The sequence below is a fragment of the Lutra lutra genome, chromosome 10 (genome assembly GCF_902655055.1).
Source record: "Lutra lutra chromosome 10, mLutLut1.2, whole genome shotgun sequence".
Taxonomy (NCBI): Eukaryota; Metazoa; Chordata; class Mammalia; order Carnivora; family Mustelidae; genus Lutra; species Lutra lutra.
Genome location: NC_062287.1, coordinates 61,565,325 through 61,586,907, shown reverse-complemented (window position 1 = coordinate 61,586,907; position 21,583 = coordinate 61,565,325). Strand labels below are relative to the sequence as shown.

The 21,583-nt window shown below is 47.8% G+C and overlaps 1 protein-coding gene across 1 annotated transcript; it reads right to left on the bottom strand.

The window, feature by feature from the left end:
• Positions 1 to 13,224: 13,224 nt before the first annotated feature.
• CNGA4 (cyclic nucleotide gated channel subunit alpha 4) lies at positions 13,225 to 18,075 on the bottom strand. Its single transcript, XM_047693444.1, has 6 exons — positions 18,014 to 18,075; positions 17,771 to 17,872; positions 17,454 to 17,560; positions 16,494 to 17,139; positions 15,395 to 15,744; positions 13,225 to 13,673 (listed from the first exon to the last, which is right to left on the bottom strand). The coding sequence occupies exons 1-6, from the start codon at positions 18,073 to 18,075 to the stop codon at positions 13,225 to 13,227; spliced, it is 1,716 nt and encodes a 571-aa protein (XP_047549400.1).
• Between the last annotated feature and the right edge of the window lie 3,508 nt (positions 18,076 to 21,583).

The following is a 21,583-nucleotide window of genomic DNA, read 5'->3' as shown; positions in this document are numbered from 1 at the left end:
CATTCTTCTCTATTCCAAGGAAACTCCAACATGACCTTAAAATTCCACTCTCTGGCCCCCAGGAGTATCTGCTGGAGATGGGGGCATCAGTCAAAGAGCAGATAGACTGTGAATGAGGTCTGAGTTTATGGGGAATTCAGAGACCCCTATCCAGTTTGTCCTTGGGAAAGGACCTGTTCCAGCAAGAACTGAGTTTATAGGGGCTGGGGCACTGAAGGAGGATTTAAGCCTGAGGTGTGTGGGGATGTCACCTGTCTCCCCCCACAGCCCCCACCTGGCACTGCCTGCTTTCCCCATCAGAGTGCCCTGGACTAGAAGAGCCTGATTTGTTGTTTGTTCAGCTCCAGCACAGGTGGCATCTCAGATAACCTGCTGGACTTTTCCCACATTGGATGACGGTAGGGTTGGGGGACAGGGAAGCAAAGGAAATGTCGGAGAGAGAGGGGAGTGGAAATAGGAGTAGACGGGCATGCACTTATTCAGCAAAGTATGTGCCAGCTGTAGGGCTGTGTATTAGTTGTCTGATACATCCCGTGTCCGAGTAGCTCCCACTCTCCTGGGGGAAAGTGACAGGTAAGCCAACGATTATGTGCATCTGCGATGATACACAAATCAGAAATTTAGAAATCAGCCTGGCTGCTTTACTCCTTTAGGCACCTTCACCTGGAATAGAGGCTGTGACAAAAGCCCAGACTCCTATCCAAGTACGAGGGATTTATTCTGCAGCTGCCAAGCAGCTTTGAGAAGTCAGTCCTCGGGGCGCCTGGGTGGCTCAGCGGGTTAAGCCGCTGCCTTCGGCTCGGGTCGTGATCTCGGAGTCCTGGGATCGAGTCCCGCATCGGGCTCTCTGCTCAGCGGGGAGCCTGCTTCCTCCTGTCTCTCTGCCTGCCTCTCTGCCTGCTTGTGATCTCTCTCTGTCAAATAAATAAATAAAATCTTAAAAAAAAAAAAAAAAAAAAAAAAAAGAAGTCAGTCCTCAACTGCCCAGCCCCTTGGGGAGTCGGCTGAGCCAAGGAATGACTGCTCAGGCAAGATCCTGTTCCCTTCCTGAGGCATCCTGCTTCCAGTGACCAGCTCAGCACAGATGCTCAGCCTCCTCACTCTGACAGAGGACAGCTCTGAAAGACGTGCACAGCTCCTCACGGGGTTGACCAAGGCCTTTATGGGGACGGAATCACTGGCCTGCCTCTGCCTTCACCCTGTCCTTCCTTTATCCTTGCTCTTGCACAGGTCTTGACGCCAGGAGAACTCCTTAGTAAACATCCTCCCCAGTAATCTCTGTCTCAGACTCTGCTTCCTGGGGAACAGAACTGCCTCCCTCCCATAGTCAATCCATCATGAAGCCTGTTGATTTTAGCCACTGAGTGTTCCTCGAATCGGTATGCTTACATCTGCGCCGACATTTCCACTGTCTCTTGCACTGCTTCTTGTGGTCCACCACCTTTTACTGATGGCCCTTTCATCCATCCTCCACCTTAAAGTCAGAGTGATATGTGCAGGACACAAACCTGATTGTGCCACTCTTCAGACCTTTGCTTTGGGGATAGAGAAAACTTTTTCACAGAGTCTCTGAAGCCTGTGTGGTCTGGCTCCTACTGATCTCTCTAACCGGTTAGCTTCTTTCAAGTCCCTGTGCTTCTTGTTCTCTTCCCTGTAGACACACTGGCCTTTCTTTAGTCCATCTTTGTTGTTGTTGTTGGATATATTCTGCCAGTTACATGGCTTTTGCACATGGTCTCTGGAAACTTTCCTTCCTTATCTAATTAACTCCTGCCATCCTTCTCATCTCAGCTCGAGGTATCAGCATTTCTCAGGGACATTTTTCCTGGTTTCCCCTCCTGTGTAGTGGGCGGAATTATGAAATGGCACCAAAGGATTCTCAGTCTTGCACAGTCGCCTTCCCTAGAGCGTGGGTAGAACCTGAAATATGAGTTGCTACCTTCACGATCCTGTTATATGACAAAAGGGATTTTGCCTATGTAATTAATGTTACTAATCAGTTGACCTCAAGATAGATTATTCAGTGAGTCCTAACGGAGTCAAAAGAATTTACTCTGCTTGGCTGCAGAAAAGGAAATCAGAGAGATTTGAAGAAAGGTTTGACACACTGTTGTTGGCTTGAAGAGGGCCGGGGCCATGTGGTAAGAAATGCAAGGGCCTGTGGCTGGTTTGAGGAAGGAGCAGGGTGCAGAATGGGTACCTGAGAGTGGGCTCTAGTTGAGAGCAGCTTCTGGCTGACAGCCAGCCAGAAAACAGCAACATTAGTCTTTTGCCCACATGGAACTAGATTCTACCAATGACAAGAATGAGCTTGGAAGTGGGTATTTCCCTCCCCAAGAACCCAGAACAGAATTTCATCTGGCTGACACCTTAACCTCTGCCTGGTGACACCCTGAGCAGAGGACCCAGCCATACTGTACCAGACTTTTGGCCCACGTGCCCACAACCTACTAAGTGGATATTGTTTTAAGCTTCCAAATTCATGGTAATTTGTTGTAGTAGCAATAGAAAATGAACACACCTCCTAGTCACAGAAAGTAGCAAATACAGACCCCTGCAAGCCATTCGAGGAAGTAGAAGTGCTGGAAATTGGTTAAGATTTAGAAAGATTTGGAGTAACCGCTATGGCAGCTGGTGTGGAGAGCAGCTGGAGCATCTTGAGGCATTGGGAGTCCATGACATAACTCAGGTGACCTTAACTCAGGCTTGAGTTAAAGTCCTGGAGGCAGTGGGGAAGATGGGTCCTGGAGCTATTTAGGAGGTAGACAGAATTTAGAGGTTGCTTGCATGTGGAGAGTGAGGATGAAGGATGAGATTAAGATGAATACGGTTTCTGGTACTTGGATAGGAACTGTTTGGTGAACACCTACTCTGTTCAAAGCACATTACTTTTTTTTTTTTAATTTTTTTTTTCAAAGATTTTTTTTAAAATTTATTTATTTGACAGAGAGAGATCACAAGCAGGCAGAGAGGCAGTCAGAGAGAGAGGAGGAAGCAGGCTCCCTGCTGAGCAAAGAGCCCGATGCGGGGCTCCATCCCAGGACCCTGAGATCATGACCTGAGCGGAAGGCAGCAGCTTAACCCACTGAGCCACCCAGGCGCCCCAAAGCACATTACTTTTAATCCTCACCAAGAACTATACATTTCAGTCCAGTATGACTGGTCAGTATTTTAGCTGAAAAAACTGTGGCTCAGAGAGAGAGGGTCTAAGTAACTTGCCCAAAGCCACAAAACTACTGGGTGAAAAATTTACAATTCAATGCCAATGATTTTGGACATTAGAATTCAGGTGCTTATACGATGATGCTTCCAAGAATGAGCAAAAGTTTTATTAAATTTCTCTGATCACCTTTCTCTTCTTTTACACAATAGTTTTTCCAATGTTTTTGGACTTGTAAAATCTCTCATGTCATCTCCACCACCCCTCCCCCAGCCAACACCACTCACGCATACCATCCTTCACTCACAATAAATAACCCGGCCTCCCACTTCATAGAGAAAATAGTAACCATCAGACAGTAACTCCCACCAGCGAATCTGTTCCATTTTGGACGTGTTAAGTTTCAAATGCTTATTAGACATCCAAGTAGGAATTCCAGTAGGAAGCTGGATATACAGGTTGCATAGGAAGTAATGCAAAACCATACAATTAATGAGAGTGTGTTAAATAAAAAATGAGGAACCAGGTCAGAAATCTGGATATTTAAAGTCTGATATTTAATATTTAAAGGCTGGATAGAGAAAGGCCAGCCTGGGAAAGAGACCAAGAGGAGTAGACAGAGAGCTGGGAGGAAAACAAGGGGAGAAAGCCATCATAAAAAAAAAAAAAAAGGAAAAACAGAACAGAAAGGAGAAAGGGGTGGAAAGGCAGAAAGAGAGAGGAGGAAAGAAAGGAGAGAGGGACACAGAGAGAGAGAAGTTAATTAATTTCTAATGCAAGATTCCTGAGAAGGCAGGGAGGTATGGAATCCAGAGCATGTGTGGAAGGTTCTAGGTTTTGATAGGAGTAGATACTCAATTGTAAGAGGAAGTTAGAAGAGAATAATTATACATGAAAATAAGTCACGGCTGACCAGCTAGCAACTATTATTTCCTAGACGCGTTGGGCAGCTAAGTGTGGCTTAATGACCGTGTTCTGGACGGTGGCTGTGGGTAGAAGTGTTATAGGAGAGGACTGGACTGTTTCTGCCTCCTTGCCCTTTCCTGCAGGTTGAATGTGAATGTGAAGGTAAGCCATCTTCAGTCATTTCACTAGGGATGGCAGAATGATAAGATGGTAGGAGTAGGGTCTTCTACACTCAAGCTGTTTTATTACCCCAGGTTCTCCTGTATGAAGAAGAAACTGCTCCTCTTATCCTAGCTACTTGGTTTGTATCTCAATTAACATAGGAGGTGCATAGATTTAATGGGAGCTGCTGTCTTATATTTTCTATGTTCTCTGTGAAGTTAGAGATCTGGTTATCAGTGAGTGGTGTGTGTGTGTGTGTGTGTGTGTGTGTGTGTGTGTGTGTACACAACTGAAATTTTAGTAGTCAGGATGGTTTAAGAAAACTGTATAAAATGGGAAAGGGGAAGTGGACACTAGAGAAATGTAGTAAGACAACTAGGAAAGTGTTAAGGACCCACTTAGGAGTTGGTGACCATGAATTTCTAGTGATACCAGTTTCTCCAGCAGAGCTCAGAGAGTTGGATGCAAGCACGGAGACTGTTGAATACTCAGCTCATCCAAAGCTGAGGTTTTGCCAGTTGGGTGGAAGTGAAAAACAAAGGGACAAGGACAAAATAATGGGCCACGAAATCTCAACCGGATACAGAGAAGACAACCATGAGGTAGGTGACAAAGTCTAAAGTGAGTAATAAGTGGGCTTCCGAAGTGGAGCTGTTAGCAGTGAGAAAGGGAAGAGAGTAGTGCAAAGATCATATGGAGGAGTGTCAAGGAGGAGGGGTGTACTGAGAGTGAAGAAGCAGCATTGGTGTGCACAGGGGACCCCAAATCTGTGCACTGAGCTGTGAATGAAAAGGAGCCACTCCTTTCTGCAGAGGGTGTACCATCCTTGCAGGCCTACTGGTTTTAGTCAACATGGGAGTTGTGAGAAGGTTCAAAGAAGCTGATGTTGGGAAAAGGGTTACAGAGGGGGAGACTCCTCCGAGAAGCTTTCATGGGTTAGGTGCCTCTCCTATGTACTTCCATATCATCTTATACTATGGTGCATTCCATGTTGTTCCTCACGTTCGCACCTTGCTCATACTGTCCCCTGTAACTAAATTCATCTGGGCGATGGGGAGATGAGGGCCAGGAGGTGGTGGATATAGATTGTTTCAATAAGATGGTTTATAAGAGGAAAAAAAACCCAAGGAAGGGGTAGAGTGGAGATGAGGGAATACTATGAGCAGAAGAGGGTAAAAATGAGGTGTTAAGAGAAGGTGGAAGATTGTTTCTCAAAATCAGGAAATTCCATCGATGCCAGGGATTAACTCAGCCTTTAGGGAAAATGGGATTGCTCAGGAACAGGAAACAGGGGACCTTGGATCAAAGCAAGGAGGGAACTGCAAAGTCAGTATGGGTGACCAGAGGAAAGAGACCTTGACCCTCGTCCCAGAACAAGTCAGAAACCTAAGAGGTCAAGGAAGCAAGGGCAGGATGTCCTGGCAGAGGGCCAAGCTCAGTTCTGAGGGAAGCTGCTTTTTTGATTCTAGCCTTGACCTGCCAAGGTTGTCACGTTTTTTGGTTTCTCTCTCTCACTGTGTGTGTGTGTGTGTGTGTGTGTGTGTGTGTGTGTGTGTGTGAAAGGGAGTGCTAGCCCACCTCGCTTGACTCTTATATCTAGAATAATTTACCTTTCCCTTGGGGGAAGTCTCAATCACCTAGCTACTGCCACAGCGGCTCAAGTGTGGGCACATGATCCTTCTTTCAATATTCTCTATCACCACTGAGATAAGAGGGGAACGTTTAAACAACACTTCAGTAAATGTTCTGGGGAAACAACTAGAGAGGGGAGAATACAGTGCCTAATGTCCATCAGATAACCTGCTTTATGAGGGACTGTTTCTTCTAGGGGTCTTGCAGCTTCGCCAAATATCAGTGCTTTACCTGGAAAACCCAGTACTCTCTCTCACACACACACACACACACACACACACACTGGTGTGAAGGTCGTGGATGGGCTCTTCCTCCAGCACCTCTGGCTCTGACCCATATGCACAGCTCGGATCCAGTGTTAGAAGAGGAGATAGTAACAGTGTAGTCGTTGGGGTCCCCACTCGCCCACCGGCTCAGCCCCTCCCTCTGGGGCTCACTGCTGCCTTCTCTCTACATCTTTCAAGGCCTTCTCTTGTCTGCCTTTCTGTGATGTGCAGCTCTGTTTCTTTGCTGAGCTCCTGCCCACACACTCCCTGCCCACGCTGGAGGCTCTTCTCTTGGAATAAGCAAAGAGGGCACAGGCTCTGAAGACAGACAGGCTGGAGCCAGAGCAGGCAGGGATGCTGGTCAGAGGAAAGCAGCGAGGGAAAGACCCCCTTCCAGAGCCTGGGGCTTTGTGCTGGGGAGAGCCGAGCACACACACATAGGGGCTGGCTCTCACTGATGGCTGCGTTTGGGTTCAGACATGGGCTCTCAGGAGTAGGCCAAGAGGGGCCTGGATCTCCCAGGTCAGGGTCTCACTTGAAAGCTAAAAAAGCCACAGGAAGCCTCACTCAGGAAGTCACCAGAGGGAGGGCTTCCAGCTACAAGCTTGCAGGGCCCTGTGGCACCTGTTGGAGAATAGCAAGGTTGAGGACAACCAGCCAAGATACTGAAACTGGAAAGGCAGTGCCAGACACAGAGAGGGCCCATGAGTGTTCGCCCAAGAGCACAAGGATTTTTTCAAGCTGCCGGGGAGGGCAGTTCTGAATGCTCTTGGCTATCCGGTAGTGCTGCTCGCACCAGGGCTGCCTCAGGCCCTGATTTGGCACAACTTCCTCTGTAACAGCTTTCGGCGTCATCACCAATGGATTTTAGTCTTTGCTAAAAAAATCAAGAGTTTTTACAAGCCAGACCACTGTTCTGTCCCTAAGATTCCATTTCTCCTTGTCCCTAAGATTCTAGTTCTCCCAGCTTTACAAAGCCTGGGCGGGCGGTAGGAGAGGAGGGAATGGAGCCCTGCGCCCTCTGCTGGCCAGACCCAGCATTGCCAGGACAGGCAAGGCCCAGGGTTGCTGGGCAGGGCCAGACCACCTGTGCCTCACTGCCTCAAAGGTGCAACCTTGGCTAGAGGGGTAGGAAAAACGGGTATAGCTACCATTCATTGTCAAGCAGTTGCTACTTGTCAGGCATTGGCAGGCAGTTTACAGTCATTATCTCATTTACATTTTAATTCTTCAAGCATTTCTTTCAACAACCCTGAAAGATTGTGTAGGAGGCTTGAGAGTCCCCCAGCTAGTAAGTGATATTTCAGAGCTAAAATCTGACTTGGATTGACTCCAAGCTCTTTTCCATCTGTTGTGCTTTTAGGCCGGCCTCATACTTCCCCTGACTTGGGTCTCGACTCTGACCCCATCTCTAACCTGGCTTAACCATTCTTCTCTGATCTGAGCCTTAAGGCAAACACTAGCTTCAGCCTCAAGCTAGAATCCACCCACCTTGCCTCCTGCTCCTGGCACCTAGTGTTTGCCCTGGATCTTTCCTTGGGTTGGATGGCCCTTCTCCCTATGAATCTGATTTCCTCCCAAGCTTGATACTTAATTTCCATCTGTCTCTTGGGCAAGCAGCCAAACTCCCAGAATGAAAAAAGATGAAGTAGGGAGGCCGAAGAAGCCTCTGTATGTGTGTGTGTGTGGAGGGTGGTGGCGGTGGATGGGTGTAGCTAACTGGGAACATTGAGGAGGAGTGTATATCTCAAATCTTAGCCAGGCTGAGGTGTCCTGAGGTTAGTGATCTCAGGAGAGACATGGGTGAGGCCCTAGGTCCTGTGAGAGGGAGAAGAGCTAAGCTAGAAGTAGCTGGGCTCTCAGCAGCAGGGCCCTAGGACAGCTCTTGTAGGAGAATTACAGCTCACCCCTGTAGGAATCTAGCAGCCCCTCCAAAGCTTCTGCCCTCCTCCCATAGCTGCATGGGTGCAGATGGGAGACCTGCTTCTGGCCGCTCTGCTCCAGAGCACTGGGTGGTCCTTTGTCTTTGGCCGCAGCCCTGAGATTAGGATTTCAGCACTTTGGGCAGGCTTGCTGGTGATTCCTGAGCTTTGCTCTGCACTATGGGTTTCTTCCTCCCTGGCCACCCCCGATACTGCTCGCAACACTTGTTCTTAAGAGAGGTCGGAGCTTGCCTGGCCTCAGCCACAGCTAAGGGGTCCCTTTACTTATCTCCCTGAAAGAAACAGTTAAGGCAGACCTAGGTTTTATTCCATGTGACTTGGGACCCCTGTGGTAACTGGGCAAATTATCTAGTCTCCCAGAGCCTTCCTTGGTTTCCTCACTTTAAAATGGGGGCGGTAGTAGCATCTTTCTCATGTACTTGTGAGGATTGATTGAGACAATGCATGTAACCCAGGACCTGACATTAAATAGCTCCTCAAGGAGTCATATCTAATATTTTTAGTTGCTCTATGGACTTCAGTTTCTGATTTGGAAAAATCAGCATAATAACAATTGAGGCTTCCTAACGTTGTTATAAAGGATAATGAGGTAATGTATGAGATAACAGTTATCAATGATTCCCTAACAGTATGTAAAAAAAAAAAAAAAAAAAAGGGACATTCTCTTGGTTCCCTAAATCAGACAATTGTCATAGAAGCTTTTAACTGCTCACATTACGGAAAATTTAATCTCATTTTGTGTTTGCTGGCTTTCTTTCACTCTTTTTCCCCACAATTTAGCATCTTGCAAAAAGTCTCCGTGAGTTTTATGTTGAACAGGATATATGGAGATCAGGCTTGGTTATGGGGATATGCACCCAGCTCAAGGCTGTGCTACCCCTAGGTGGCGCTGCTCTGAGACTCCAGTGCCAGTTGAGCCAGGGTACTCATTCCCCCCTTTCCAAAGACTCGGTTCATAGTGGTCCCTATCCTGGGCCTCCTATGAAAGTGGGGTCCAGGCTGTTTTCCTCCTCACAAGCACTGTGATAGGTAGAATTTTGGCTCCTATTACCTTGCCTCTGGTATTATTCGGGTGATTGTGGCAAACAAACAAATCCACCCACTTTGTGGATGTAAATAAGATTAAAAATCAGCTGACCTTGGGGCGCCTGGGTGGCTCAGTTGGTTAAGCATCTGCTTTTGGCTCAGGTCACGATCCCAGGGTCCTGGAATCAAACCCTACATCGGGATCCCTGCTCAGTGGGGAGCCTGCTTTTCCCTCTCCCTCTGCTGCTCTGCCTGCTTGTGCTCTCTTGCTCTGTCAAATAAATAAATAAAAATCTTAAAAAAAAAAAACAAAAACAGCTGACCTTAAAGAAGAGAGATTATCCTGGATTGTATAGGTGAACCTAATCTAACCACAGGAGCTCTAAAAGGCAGAGATCTTTCTCAGCCTTGTTATAGAAGGGGAACTGAGAGATTTGAAGAATGAGATTTCACAGCAACTTTGTTGGCTTGAAGATAGAGGGACCTCAGTTTTATGACCAAAAGGAATTGTATTCTTCTAATAACCTCAATGATCCTGGGAGCAGGTTTTTTCTCAGAGGCTCCAGAAAAGAGGACAGCTTACTCAAAACCTTGATTTTGGCCTTGGAGGCCCTGAACAGAGGGCCCCGTTGGGCGCACTAGGCCAGAATTTCTGACTCATAGAATTGTGAAATTATAAACGGTTTCTGTTTTAAGCTGTTAAACTCATGTTTATATGAAACATGTTACAGCAGCAAGAGAAAACTAATACAATACTCAAGAATCCCATTCCTTTTCTTAGTCTTAGAGAATCTCCTCTCCCCGGGTTCAGAAACTCCTGCTTCCTCAACTCTAAGCCCTCACAGACAATTCACCTAGAACCCCTGGTTGTCATAAACAAAAGTTAGGGTAGAGAGTTTCTGAAAATTTCTATTTTCAACTCTGTAATTCAAAAAGCTCTGTGGCTCAGTTGGCTAAGCGTCAGACTCCTGATCTGAGCTCAGGTCTTGATCTCAGGGTTGTGAGTCAAGTTCTGCATTGGGCTCCATGCTGGGCATGGGGCCTACTTAAAAAAAAAAAAAAAAAAAAAAAAAAAAAAAAAAAAAAAGCTCTGAGTCTAGGAGATACAAAGATTTAGGTACTTTCTTATGATGGGGGGAGGGATGAAATGAACAAAACCTAAATGAGGGGGTGCCTGGGTGGCTCAGTGGGTTAAAGCCTCTGCCTTTGGCTCAGGTCATGATCCCAGGGTCCTGGGATCCAGCCCCACATCAGGCTCTCTGCTCAGCAGGGAGCCCCCACCTTGCCTGCCTCTCTGCCTACTTGTGATCTCTGTCTGTCAAATAAATAAATAAAATCTTGAAAAAAAAAACCCTAAATGAATATTTCAATAAAGTAAATTCAATAAAGTTTCTTGCCATATATGTAAGTACTTAGCCTAGTATTTAATACACAGTAACTACTATTACTATTTATACTCTGCCCATTCTGCCTGCCCTGACCTAACTCTATCCAGTTTGATCCCATATTGTCAAAACGATGTCTGTCATGCAGTGGTGGAAAGCACTCCAGCACTAGAGGCCCCCGGCATGGAGTTGCTGATATTCAAGATGTCTTCTGGCATGCAGGAATCCATGAGGATTTCCATGAGGAATCCTCCTCATCCTGGAACTGCAGAGGCAGAGCTAGATGCACCTCTGGTCCCAGAAGAGTTTTGTTTCTGCATCCAGGGCAGGGGAGATGGCCTTGTGTTGTAGACCAGGATTCTCTGGGGGTAGCAGGAGCCTCCTGTTCTGAGAGAGCCTTCTCTTGGGACAGGTGTGCATATTGTAATGTGTCAATGGAAAGCTTATTCTCACCTCCCTAAATCCAGCAGGTACCACAAAAATGGCCTGTATAACACACCCTCCCATTCTAAGTCAACACAATTGGAGGGCAGAAATAGTAGGGAAGTCTTACGAAATCAACACACATCTTTCTCCAACATTGGACCTATATCTGTTTCAACTCCCATCTCTCTGGTTGCCAAATATCTATTGTAGGACATACACTGTGTCAGGCACAGTTTTGGCCCTGAGGAGACAGAGATGAACAAGAGAGACTGAATGCCAGCCCTCATATTTTGTGAGGAAGAGATTGCAAGTAACCACATCTTTTTAAATGAATTAATGTATAGTGATCCTCGTAGTACCTCCTGATGTCTGTATCCCAGCCATAGCCGCAGTTCCTTTCCCAGTCTTTCATGTCTGCGTGCATCTATGTCCCCTGCATCCACAATATCCAAAAGGATATGTCCTCAGTTTTGAGGACACCAACAGTTCTGGGGGACTCTCTCCATGACTACACACCAGCAGATGCTCCCACACATCCTGCCTGACAGCACCGAGGGCCCGACCCTTCCTTCTCTTGCACTACCTGTAATCATCATTCTTGATATTCAGTAATTGATGATTTGGCATCTTGAAATCATGGGCCAGCCTGATCACCAGAGTTGTCCTCTGTGGTCTTGCTTTCATGGGTTCTTGAAAATCAAATTATGAGCTGTCCAACCACAAGCTCCTATATCTTTGCTACCTGCCCAGTAGGGGATGTCCCCACCTCAAACCTTTTTGGCACTAGCGTAAAAAGAGCTCTTTTGCCCATGTTTTCCTCTTGCTCCTACTCCTTCCTCACTGCCCTGGTCCTTTCCTGTGTGGCCCTGCATGGGGGTGTATCCCTTCCTCTTGGGGACAATAATAAATTCTTTCAATGACATTGACCTCTATGTGTCATCACTCAGTCAGTCATATTGATCAATTAAATCCAAGGTATATTTAAAAATGCCACCTGGAACAGCCTAGACCAAAGACTGGCCAGGCCCTGGAGGAGCCAAAGTTGTGAGCAGGGTGAATATGATTCGGAGATGATAACAGAATCCTCCCCAGAGACCCCCAAAACACTTTCTCTGCCCAAGCCTGCAGAACTTCCTCCAAATATGCCAAAGTTACTGAAAAACTCCCCAAACACAAATCTCCCATTGTTCCCAACCAGGATGTTCCCTTCTACCTTGTCTCTATCCGCTGCCACTCTGTATTTTGAAATACCATAAAGAGGGAGGGCTGGATTTCTGGCAGCACCAAAGTCAGCTGTAACAACCAACCGGGTAGAGCAGGGCCAGGTGAGTGGCCCTGTGAACTCTTCTCTCCTTGTAATCAGTCTGGAACATGGGGTAGTGCTAGCCCCAGACTCTAGGGCTGGGCCAGAGGAAGAAGGAAGGAGCAGAAGGATCTGCTCTGGCCCACTAAACTAGGTCAAGTCACTCAGAGTTCACATAGTTAAGGATACACACTCTGGAATGAAATATAATGGTCAGTGTATATATGTGAATATATCTATGAAAGCGTGTGCGTACTTATAGCAGTGTGATGTTAACTGATAACCCAGCCTTGCCTTGGCTGGGTTATCATGATGAGCACTGATCCTCATCATGCTCCGCAGTCCCTTTGAATCAAGCTTACCAGCTACTACACAGTCCATGCTCCTCATCCCGTGAGTCAGCATTCAGACAGAATTCATCCTGGCCCACCACTGGCTTCTCCTTTTCCTGTCACTCCCATGAATGCTTAGTGAGGAGGCAAACATTTTATTGAGGTGCAACTTGCAGGCTACATTTGTGAACTTGCCATATGGGAGGCACTTAAAGGATATCTTGGAAGGGCTCTGGGTGTGTTTCTGTGCATTCACAAGTGTGTGCACATCTGTGGAGGGCATCTGTATGTCTATGGTGTGTGAGCCTCAGTATATGAGTCTATGAGGTGCATGAGTGAATGTATACATATTATGTGGGTTTAAGACATACCTATGTTTGTGAGAAAGCATGTGTCCTGAAAATGGAAACTGCAGAGTATTTTATATGGAATGCAACCTTGGGTGCAGTGTGTATATATGCAACTGTGTGTGTGTGTATGTGTGTATGTGTGTGCACGTGTGCTGGGGAATGGGGATGAATGGGTGCTATATTCCTATACCTTTAGGTGAGCATCTACGCCCCCAGTTCATTCCCTTCTCTGTACCTAGCAGACAGGATGGCAGAGTTTCTGCGGGCAGGCTTTCCTACAACTCTGGATTCTCTTGGAGGAATCCTAGGGCTAGGATTGGGTCACTCTGGGTCTCAGGGTCCCTCCTGGGCAGTCCTGCCCTCTCTGCCCTGAGAAGCTCCCTCCCCAGGCTCGCCCTCATCATCAGCTTCAGCCAGTTCCTCGGGCATTGGCCACTCTCGCGTCTGCCACTCCAGCCGTTCGATGCGGTAAGCGATCTTGAGTGCGCTGGACTCTAGCTCGGCCAGAAGGCGAGCAAACTTGGTCTGTAGATCATCGAGTTGCTGGTCAAGGCCTCGTAGCCGGGACTCTGTGGCTTCCTGGAGGGCAATCTCAGCTGCCTCAGCATTTACGTCCAACTTATTCATTTTGAGCAGGATCTCACGGCCCTTTTCCTCCATGACGACCTGGGCCTGGGGATACTCGCTCAGGACTTCCCGCAGGTCCTCCTTGCTCAGGCAAAACAGGTCTGAGTACCCTAGACTCTTGATGTTGGCTGTGCGGCGGTTCCCAGACATGTTTCCTGTGGCCCACGGGCAGACACATGGGAGGACAGTTAGTCAGGAGAGGTGTGAGGGGGTTTTTCACTCCTGAAAGGACCCCCCACCTCCACATCTGTGCTTTTGAGCCTCTCTTTCAGCTTCATTAATTATTTCATTCAGTAGTAATGTGACTGGGTGGGTCACAGTGATCTGCTTGCCAGAATTCATAGTCTACAGGCAATAGGCATTTAATGTGATAGTTATAAAACAGTATAGCAAGTGCAGTGTAGACATGTGCATCCAGTGCTGTGGGAAGATAGGTTAAGAGGCCCTAACAAAAAAGAGCCTCCAAAGCTTGGAGGAAGTGATGCCTAACTGAGCAGGAGGTGAGAGGGGAAGGGCAGGGGCAGGAGGTCAGAAGGGGGGCATCTAGGCAGAGGGAGGAGTACTAGTAGAGGGATGTGAGTAGGAGCCAGTTAGGTGCTGCAGCAAATTGTAAGCAGTCCAGAGTGGTGGAAGTACAGGGTGGGGGGAGAATGGGAAGAGGAGGGGAGAGCACGGCATGCTGGGTGTGGTAAGCCAGGACAGGGAGTTCAGACCTTATGCTGAGGACAGTGGGAAAGTACTAAAATATTTTAAGCAAGGGAACTGAATGGTGTCAGTCACATTTTAGGAAGATATTGGTGAGGGATTGTGAGCAAGGTTGATTAGGCTGAATGCTGCAAAGCTCAGAGCTAGAAGGACTCAGAAGGGGCATAGGAACTACCCTCTGTGAACACGTGCTATGCACCAGCCACTGCCATGATGCCTTACCCATACAACTCATCTGATCCTCACAAATAACTCTATGGGTTTTTAATATTTAATTTTAACTGAATATTTAATATTTAACTGAAGCCTAAAACATGGAAATGACTTGTCCAAAATCATGTGGACAGTAGCTGACTGCATCCAGGACATGGAGCTTGAGGGGCCCTTGGAGGACAGATATGAGGCCTTTGGAATAACTAGAGAGTGAGATCCCCAGGCTGACAGCTGTGTGGCTTCAGTCAGTGACCGTGTGCTCACCCCTTGCCATGTTCTCCCATCCCCTGGGGCCTCAGTGCCTTTACTTGTGATTGGGCGTACCAGCAACGCTTAATGCACAGGCAGTAAAAAAATGTCAGTGAGCCAGTGTACAGCACCTGGCCTGGCCTGGAGTTGGTGGAGTGAATGGCAATGCCTTCCTTCTAACCTCCTTTCCATTTGGCTGTGAGAAAGTTCCTTGTACTGACTCCAAGTGTGTGTACTTATTACCTCGACGACTTTGGACAGTTTCCCAAACATCTCTGTATCCCAATTTCCTTATTGTGAAAGTACAGATAATAGTACCTACCTGAGCTATGGTGAGAATTGAGTGAGCTGGTACATGTGAAGCACTTTGAAGGTGGCAGGTAGTGAGTGTGCAATAGATACTAGCTATTCCTATTCTTATCATCTCTGTCACTTTCCACTGGTCTGTTGGTGCCTCGGGTTGACACCGACAGAGCAGATCTACTTCCTCTTCCCAAGGATCCACTTTGTACACTAACCTTGGCTCGGCTTTTTCTCAAGGGATGGGCCCTCCGTGTCCTGCTTCTCTTGTGAGCCCTTTAGTGACTCAGGTTAAGGCCAGGTTTCCTTAATCCGTAGGCCCTGAAGTACCATTTAGTCTCAGTAGAGGGTTCTGCTGACCCCACCGCCTCCCCCAGCCCTGTCCCGGAACGGAAGCTGAGGGGCCCACCTTTGATGTTGATGATGCTGATCTCCCCAAAGTAGAGCCCCGCACCAAGCACGGCATATTGTGTGATGCCATCATCTGCCACCACGGCCAACTGCCCCTCACGGATGATGTACATCTCCCGGCCAATGTCCCCCTTGCGGCAGACGTATTCGCCTGGTGAATAGGTCTGGGGCTGCAGCTTCAGCACCAGCTCCTCCAGCAGGCTAGCCTCACAGTTCTGGAATATCTGCACCCGGCTCAGAGTAGACAGGTGTACGGACACGGCCACTTCCGCCCGCAACCGCTCAGGCAAGTGCTGTAAGATGGCTATCTCGTTGGTCATCTTCTTGTTGATCTGCAGGTGCTGGTACCTGGGGGCAAGGGCAGCAACATTCCTCCCCAGCCCCCCCCCCCCCCACCTGCCTCTATTCCTTCCATCAGGATTCAGCTAAGCTTTGGCCAAGGACCCAGTCACACTGAGATCTCACAGGGGTCATGGGAATACTGGATCATTGGCTGATGAATATCTTCACTCCAGGATCACTTCACTTCAGGATATGTTTTGACCGCTTCTGCCTCACCCAGGGCCTGAAAGCCTCCACCAGTTGACAATGAATAAGACACCCTTTACCTACTGTGACGTTTTACTCCACCCACCATTTAACGATGCCTGGTACCATTCCACTGATACCTACTTCAGTCACCGAGCCCTGTATCTAGCAGCCCTCTGCTTTAGCACCCCGACTTGCTGACATTTCCTTTTGTTCATCACATAGTAGGGACGACTATAACATAGTCAGCCATCTTGTTGGCCATCTCCTGGGACATACTGCTCTTCTCCCTTCACCCCTTCCAGCGTCTCCTGAGCCCTACCAGATAATGGCAGGTTATCTTTCCATGTGTATGAGTTCCTCTCCCTATGAATCTCTTATCTGACCCAGCCCCCTAAAGCCAGATGCAACTAGTAGAAGACATTCTATTCTAAGCCCCATCCAGTGGACCCCTCTCCCCATGCCTCAGGTGCCCTGCCTGGCCCGCCAGGCAATAAGGACCCAAACACTTTCCTCGGGCTTTATCCAGAGCACCTCTACGTGTCCTGGTCTGGGACATCCTCACTCACCAGTCAATAACCCGTCGCTCCAGCCGGCAGTTCACATGCTGCTGCTTCATGTACTTTTTCACCAGTGCGTGGTCTGGGTAGAAAGCAGCATCTGCAGTGTTCATGTTGTAGATGACCGAGCTCATGCTCCCCATGATGGTGGCAAAACCCATGACAGCCAGCAGGAAGTCGCCCACCATGAAGAGGTACTCCTCCTCCCGAGCGGGCAGCGGCGTGTCGCCCACAGTGGTCAGGATCAGCGTGGAGAAGTAGAAGCTATAGAGGTACTGGCGCCGCAGACGCTCAAAGCCAGGCTGTGCGGGGTCCGGGTACACCCAGGCGTCACGCCCGAAGCCCAGGTACCGGGACAGGGCAAAGTATAGACAGCTGTTCCAGTGGATAACAACAAAAATGTAGAGCATCAGCTTGGTGATGCGAAAGGCGTTTGGGTAAGCTGTGCGGGTCTCTGTGCGGTCAAAGGCCTCAAAGAGGCGGGGCACACGCAGAAAGCGGTTCAGCCTCAGCATGGGGGTGTGTGGGCCCAGCCGCACATAGGCCACATCTGTGGGCATCAGGGAAACCAGGTCCAAGAAGAAGCTCCAGGTGCGAATGTAGCGACTTGAAATCCTGCCCTTGTCCACCACCAGGATGCCCTGGTCCAGGAATCCTGGGGATTGGGAGGTGGAGGCAGGCTGGGGTCAGCCAGGAGATGGGCTCAGGTATGGGGCGGAGTCAGGGCACCTGCCTGCTCCAGGAATCAGGGTGAGGGTGGGCAGGCCAGGGTAGGACAGGGAGAAAGACATGGGGACAGGGTGGGGGTGGGCATAACCTTGCTCCAGGGTTTCTGGGATGGGCACAGGGATGTTGTGAAGCCTGGAGGCATGTGAATGTGCTCTCGGGGAGGGGCTCACTTCCTTGTGACTCAGAGGTCCTCTTTAGGAAGGTAACCTGGAACAAAGGCTCCGCCTTGGGCTCACTGACCTGTGTGGAAGCGCACCACGATGTCCAGTAGGTATAGCAGGTCACTTGTGTAGTCCAGCACCAACCAGGCCACCAGATAACTGTGTTGCAAGTCAGGAAAGCAGGCTCTGTGTGGCGGGGACAGAAGAGATTGGCTCAAGAGCACCCTCTGTGTAAGGGAATCTCCCCAAGACACTCAGCACTCAGCACTCTGCCCTGCACCCTCTCTTCTGTGCTGCCCCTCCTTCCAGCCCTGCCCAAGGCCCTGCCCCTTTCTGTTGCCTGACTCCTGAGCCCTTATCTCTGCTTAAAGCCCTTCTTTCATTGCCCTGCCAAACCTGCACACGATGATGATGAGGTTATACATGACTGGGAAGACCATCGTGTTCAGCCACCAGTAGTAGTAATCCCCAGATGGGTCTAGGACAGGCAGTGATGCCCTGTGGAAGGAAGAGGAGAAGTAGTGTCCCATTTTCTTCACCAGACATTCGTTGTTGAATTTGTCACTGGGGGCATCAAGAAGAATCAGGCTCCATCCAGTTAGATGGACAGATTGGACACAGGGGACCAGGATCTCTCACCTGGCCTTGGATGGGGCAGAGGGGCTGGACTCCGTTGTCTTCACTTTGCTGTCCTGGCTCATGTTTCCGTGATGCCTGGATGTGGGATATTCAGTGCCTCTGCCTATAGCGGCCTCAGGAGGTGGGGGCTAGTGTCTGATTGCCTCCCTGTCTGGAAGAGGCTGCCCTTGGCCTCCAGCTACAACTCCTCTGCCTCTGACTTCTGAAGCTCTTAGCAACACAACCAGGGCCAGCCCCTACTGAAGGGGCAGAGGCAGTGTGGCTCCAGCACCCCGCCCTGTCTCCCAGGGCCTGGGCCTACACCTGCCCAACTAAACATCTCTAATGAGATCCCTGGAGAAGGTGGGGGTGCATACCTCAGAGGTAAGGCTGGGCCTTGTTTCTTCCCCAACCCTGGCAAGCTGAACAACTTAGGGGTCCTTTAAGTCAGGAGATGGGGGTGCCAGTATAGGCTCAGATAGTCATTCTTTTTTACTTTGTACAAGTTCTCTGTTTAGGTCTCATCATTTATTCATTTCACAACTATTTACTGAATGGCTCATTTGTGTCAGGTGCTGAATTAGTCTCTAGGGACAAACAATGCTTGTCACATCAAAAGTGAGCTCTGTTTTCATTATCTGCACCTTTATCTACATTTATGCCCACTTTACCTCATTTTTTAAAAAAAAATTTTATTTGAAAGAGAGGGAGAGAGAAAGAGGGAGTGTGTGTGTGTGTGTGTGTGTGTGTGTGTGTGTGTGTGGTTGTGTGTGCGTGCGCGCCATCGTGGGCAGGAGAGAGAATCCCAAGCATACTCTTCTCTGAGCATGAAGCTGGATCAGGGCTTGATCTCATAACCCCGAGGTCATGACCTTAGCTGAAAACAAGAGTCGGACTGCTTACTTGACTGGATCACCCAGGCACCCCAACCTTACCCATTCTTGAGTGATGAGTGTGATGGGGGCCATTCTTTGGGAGTTTTGCCCCATTCTTTCCTGTTACCTCTAGTACCCGATCCCATCAGCTATTCCATGTGTTATCTAGATCGCCAACCTCCTTCAGTTTTCCCTTTCTATGAACATGCTTAAGTCTCTCCCATATCAAAACAAACAAACCAACCCCTGAAAATTCTCCCTCAACCTGAAGTCCCTTTCACTCCTATGATCTTTTCTCAGTCAACAGATCATAATCAGAAGACCTGCTATGAGCCAAGCCAATATTATGCTCAATATTGGGGATAAAAGATGAATAAAACACATTTCCTGCCCTCATGAAACTCATTTTGGTAGGGAAACAGTCAGGTAGATAGGCAGTTACATATCAGTTTGATGGTACTCTGTTAGGTGGATATACATAGGTTTGTTACATTATAAGAAGGGTCCCAACTGAGCCTGGGCTCTGTAGGATGGATAGGAGTTAGCTCTAGAGATGGGAGAATGAAGAGCAGTAGAGGCAAAGTGGATAGAGTGTGCAAAGGCATAGAGACTAAAAAACCAGACATCAACTGGTTTCTGTAGAGAATGTGAGGGTCTAGGGGTGCAAGATGAAGCTGAATGGAGGACAGAGGACAGCCCAGGGACAGCTTTCTCAGCCATTTTATAAAGCTGGGTTTTATTTTTTTTAAGATTTTATTTATTTGACAGAGAGGGAGAATATAAGCAGGGGGAGCAGTGGAGGGAGAAGAAGGCTCCCCACTGAGCAGGGGCCTGATGCGGGACTCGATCCCAGGATGCTGGGATCATGACCTGAGCTGAAAGCAGTTGCTTAACCAACTGAGCCACCCAGGTGCCCAGCTGGGTTTTATTTTAAAGCAGTGGAGAACCTGCAAAGTGTTTTGCGTAGTTAAGTGCTATGATCAGATAAGTGTTTTTGAAAAGTTTCATGGAAGAAATGTCTGTAGTCCTCAACATTTTATTTTTTTGAAATCCTCTTTTCCCATGGCTTCTGTGACACCATAATTTCTTGGTTTTCTGTTTATTTCTTCTTAGTCTTTTCATAAACTTGTCTGTCTATCCTTTTTTTTAAGACTCTGACCTAGGCCTTCCTCTCCTTCCGTGCTCCTGGCTCTCTCTGGCTGATCTTGGTCACCCACAGGATCTCCTTTCCCATCTACTGACTCCCAGGAACTCTGAGCTGCAGACTTATATATACCACTAACTGCTCGCTGGATGTCCTTACCTGGATATCCCAGTCACCTTTAGCCCATTGGGTCTATAATTGAGCTCATTATCTCCCTTCTTCTCTTCTCTTGTAATCCCTCTTTCTGGTCTTTTAGCCCAGATATCTAGCATCAGTATTTATTATTATTATTATTACTGTCATTATTACTATTGTATGACATTGTGGCAGTTTTTAAAAATGGTCACAAATTCTTTGACACTCCTTCCTTGTGACTGTTTCAACCAACAGAATATAGCAGGAGTAACTTCTGAGGCTGGATCATAAAAGGCCATGCAGCTTCCTTCTGGTTCTCTTGGGCATGCTCATTGTCTGGAAGCTCCCCATCACGATACTTCCTCTTGGAAACTAGCTGCCACATTGTGAGAAATGCAAGCCACAAAGAATATTCATGTCCCTGTACTGTGTTTGACAGTCCCAGCTGAGCTTAGCCTTTGAGTTATACCAGCCCAGGCATCAGACATATGAAGAAGAGTGAAGAAGCCTCAGGTGATGCTAGCCACCACCCTCAAGTGACCCCCAGGTATTCAGGTGTCTTATATGAGGCCCCAGGCATCGTGGACTAGAGATACACCATTCTTGCTATGTGTTGGTTGAATTTCCAGAATCTGTGAGCATAAAGAAATGGTCATTTTTTTACACTACTAAGTTTGGGATGATGTGTTATGCAGCATAGTACCCAGAACAAACATATATATATAAAAGTGCACATTTCCTAAGTATACAGCTTGATGAATTTCATAAAGTGAACACATCCATGTAACCAGCACTCACATGAACCAGCACTCACTCTGCCCCCTTCCAGTCATTGCTTTTCCAGGTGTAATCACTAGCCTGACTTCCAATACCATAGTGAATTTTGCCTGTGAATGAACTTATATAAACTAAGCATCAGTTTTTAATCCTTTTATTTTCCTTTCGTATGCATCTTGTCATCAAGTCCTGGTGCCCTACCTTCATGTCCACATGACCATTTCTCTGTAACTTTACTACTTTAGTTTGGGCCTTACTAATTTGACCATGTATAAAATTCTTCATAGTTCTCTGTTATCCCAAGGATAAAATCTAAAGTCCTTCACTTGGCATACAAATCCCCAGTTCCTGACCTCTGTTCATGTCTTCAGCCTCATTGCTCAGTGTTTCTTCTGAAATCTTTTTAAAGATTTATTTATTTATTTGAGAGAGAGAGAGAGAGAGAGAGAGATACAGCAAGAGAGGGAACACAAACAGGAGGAGTGGGAGAGGAAGAGTCAGGCTTCCGGCTGAGCAGGGAGCCTGAGGTGGGGCTTCATCCCAGCACTTTGGGATCACGACTTGAGCTGAAGGCAGATGCTTAACGACTGAGCCACCCAGGTGCCCCAATTTCTTTTTCTTTTTAAATACTTTTTATTTTAAATGAATTTCAGGCTTACA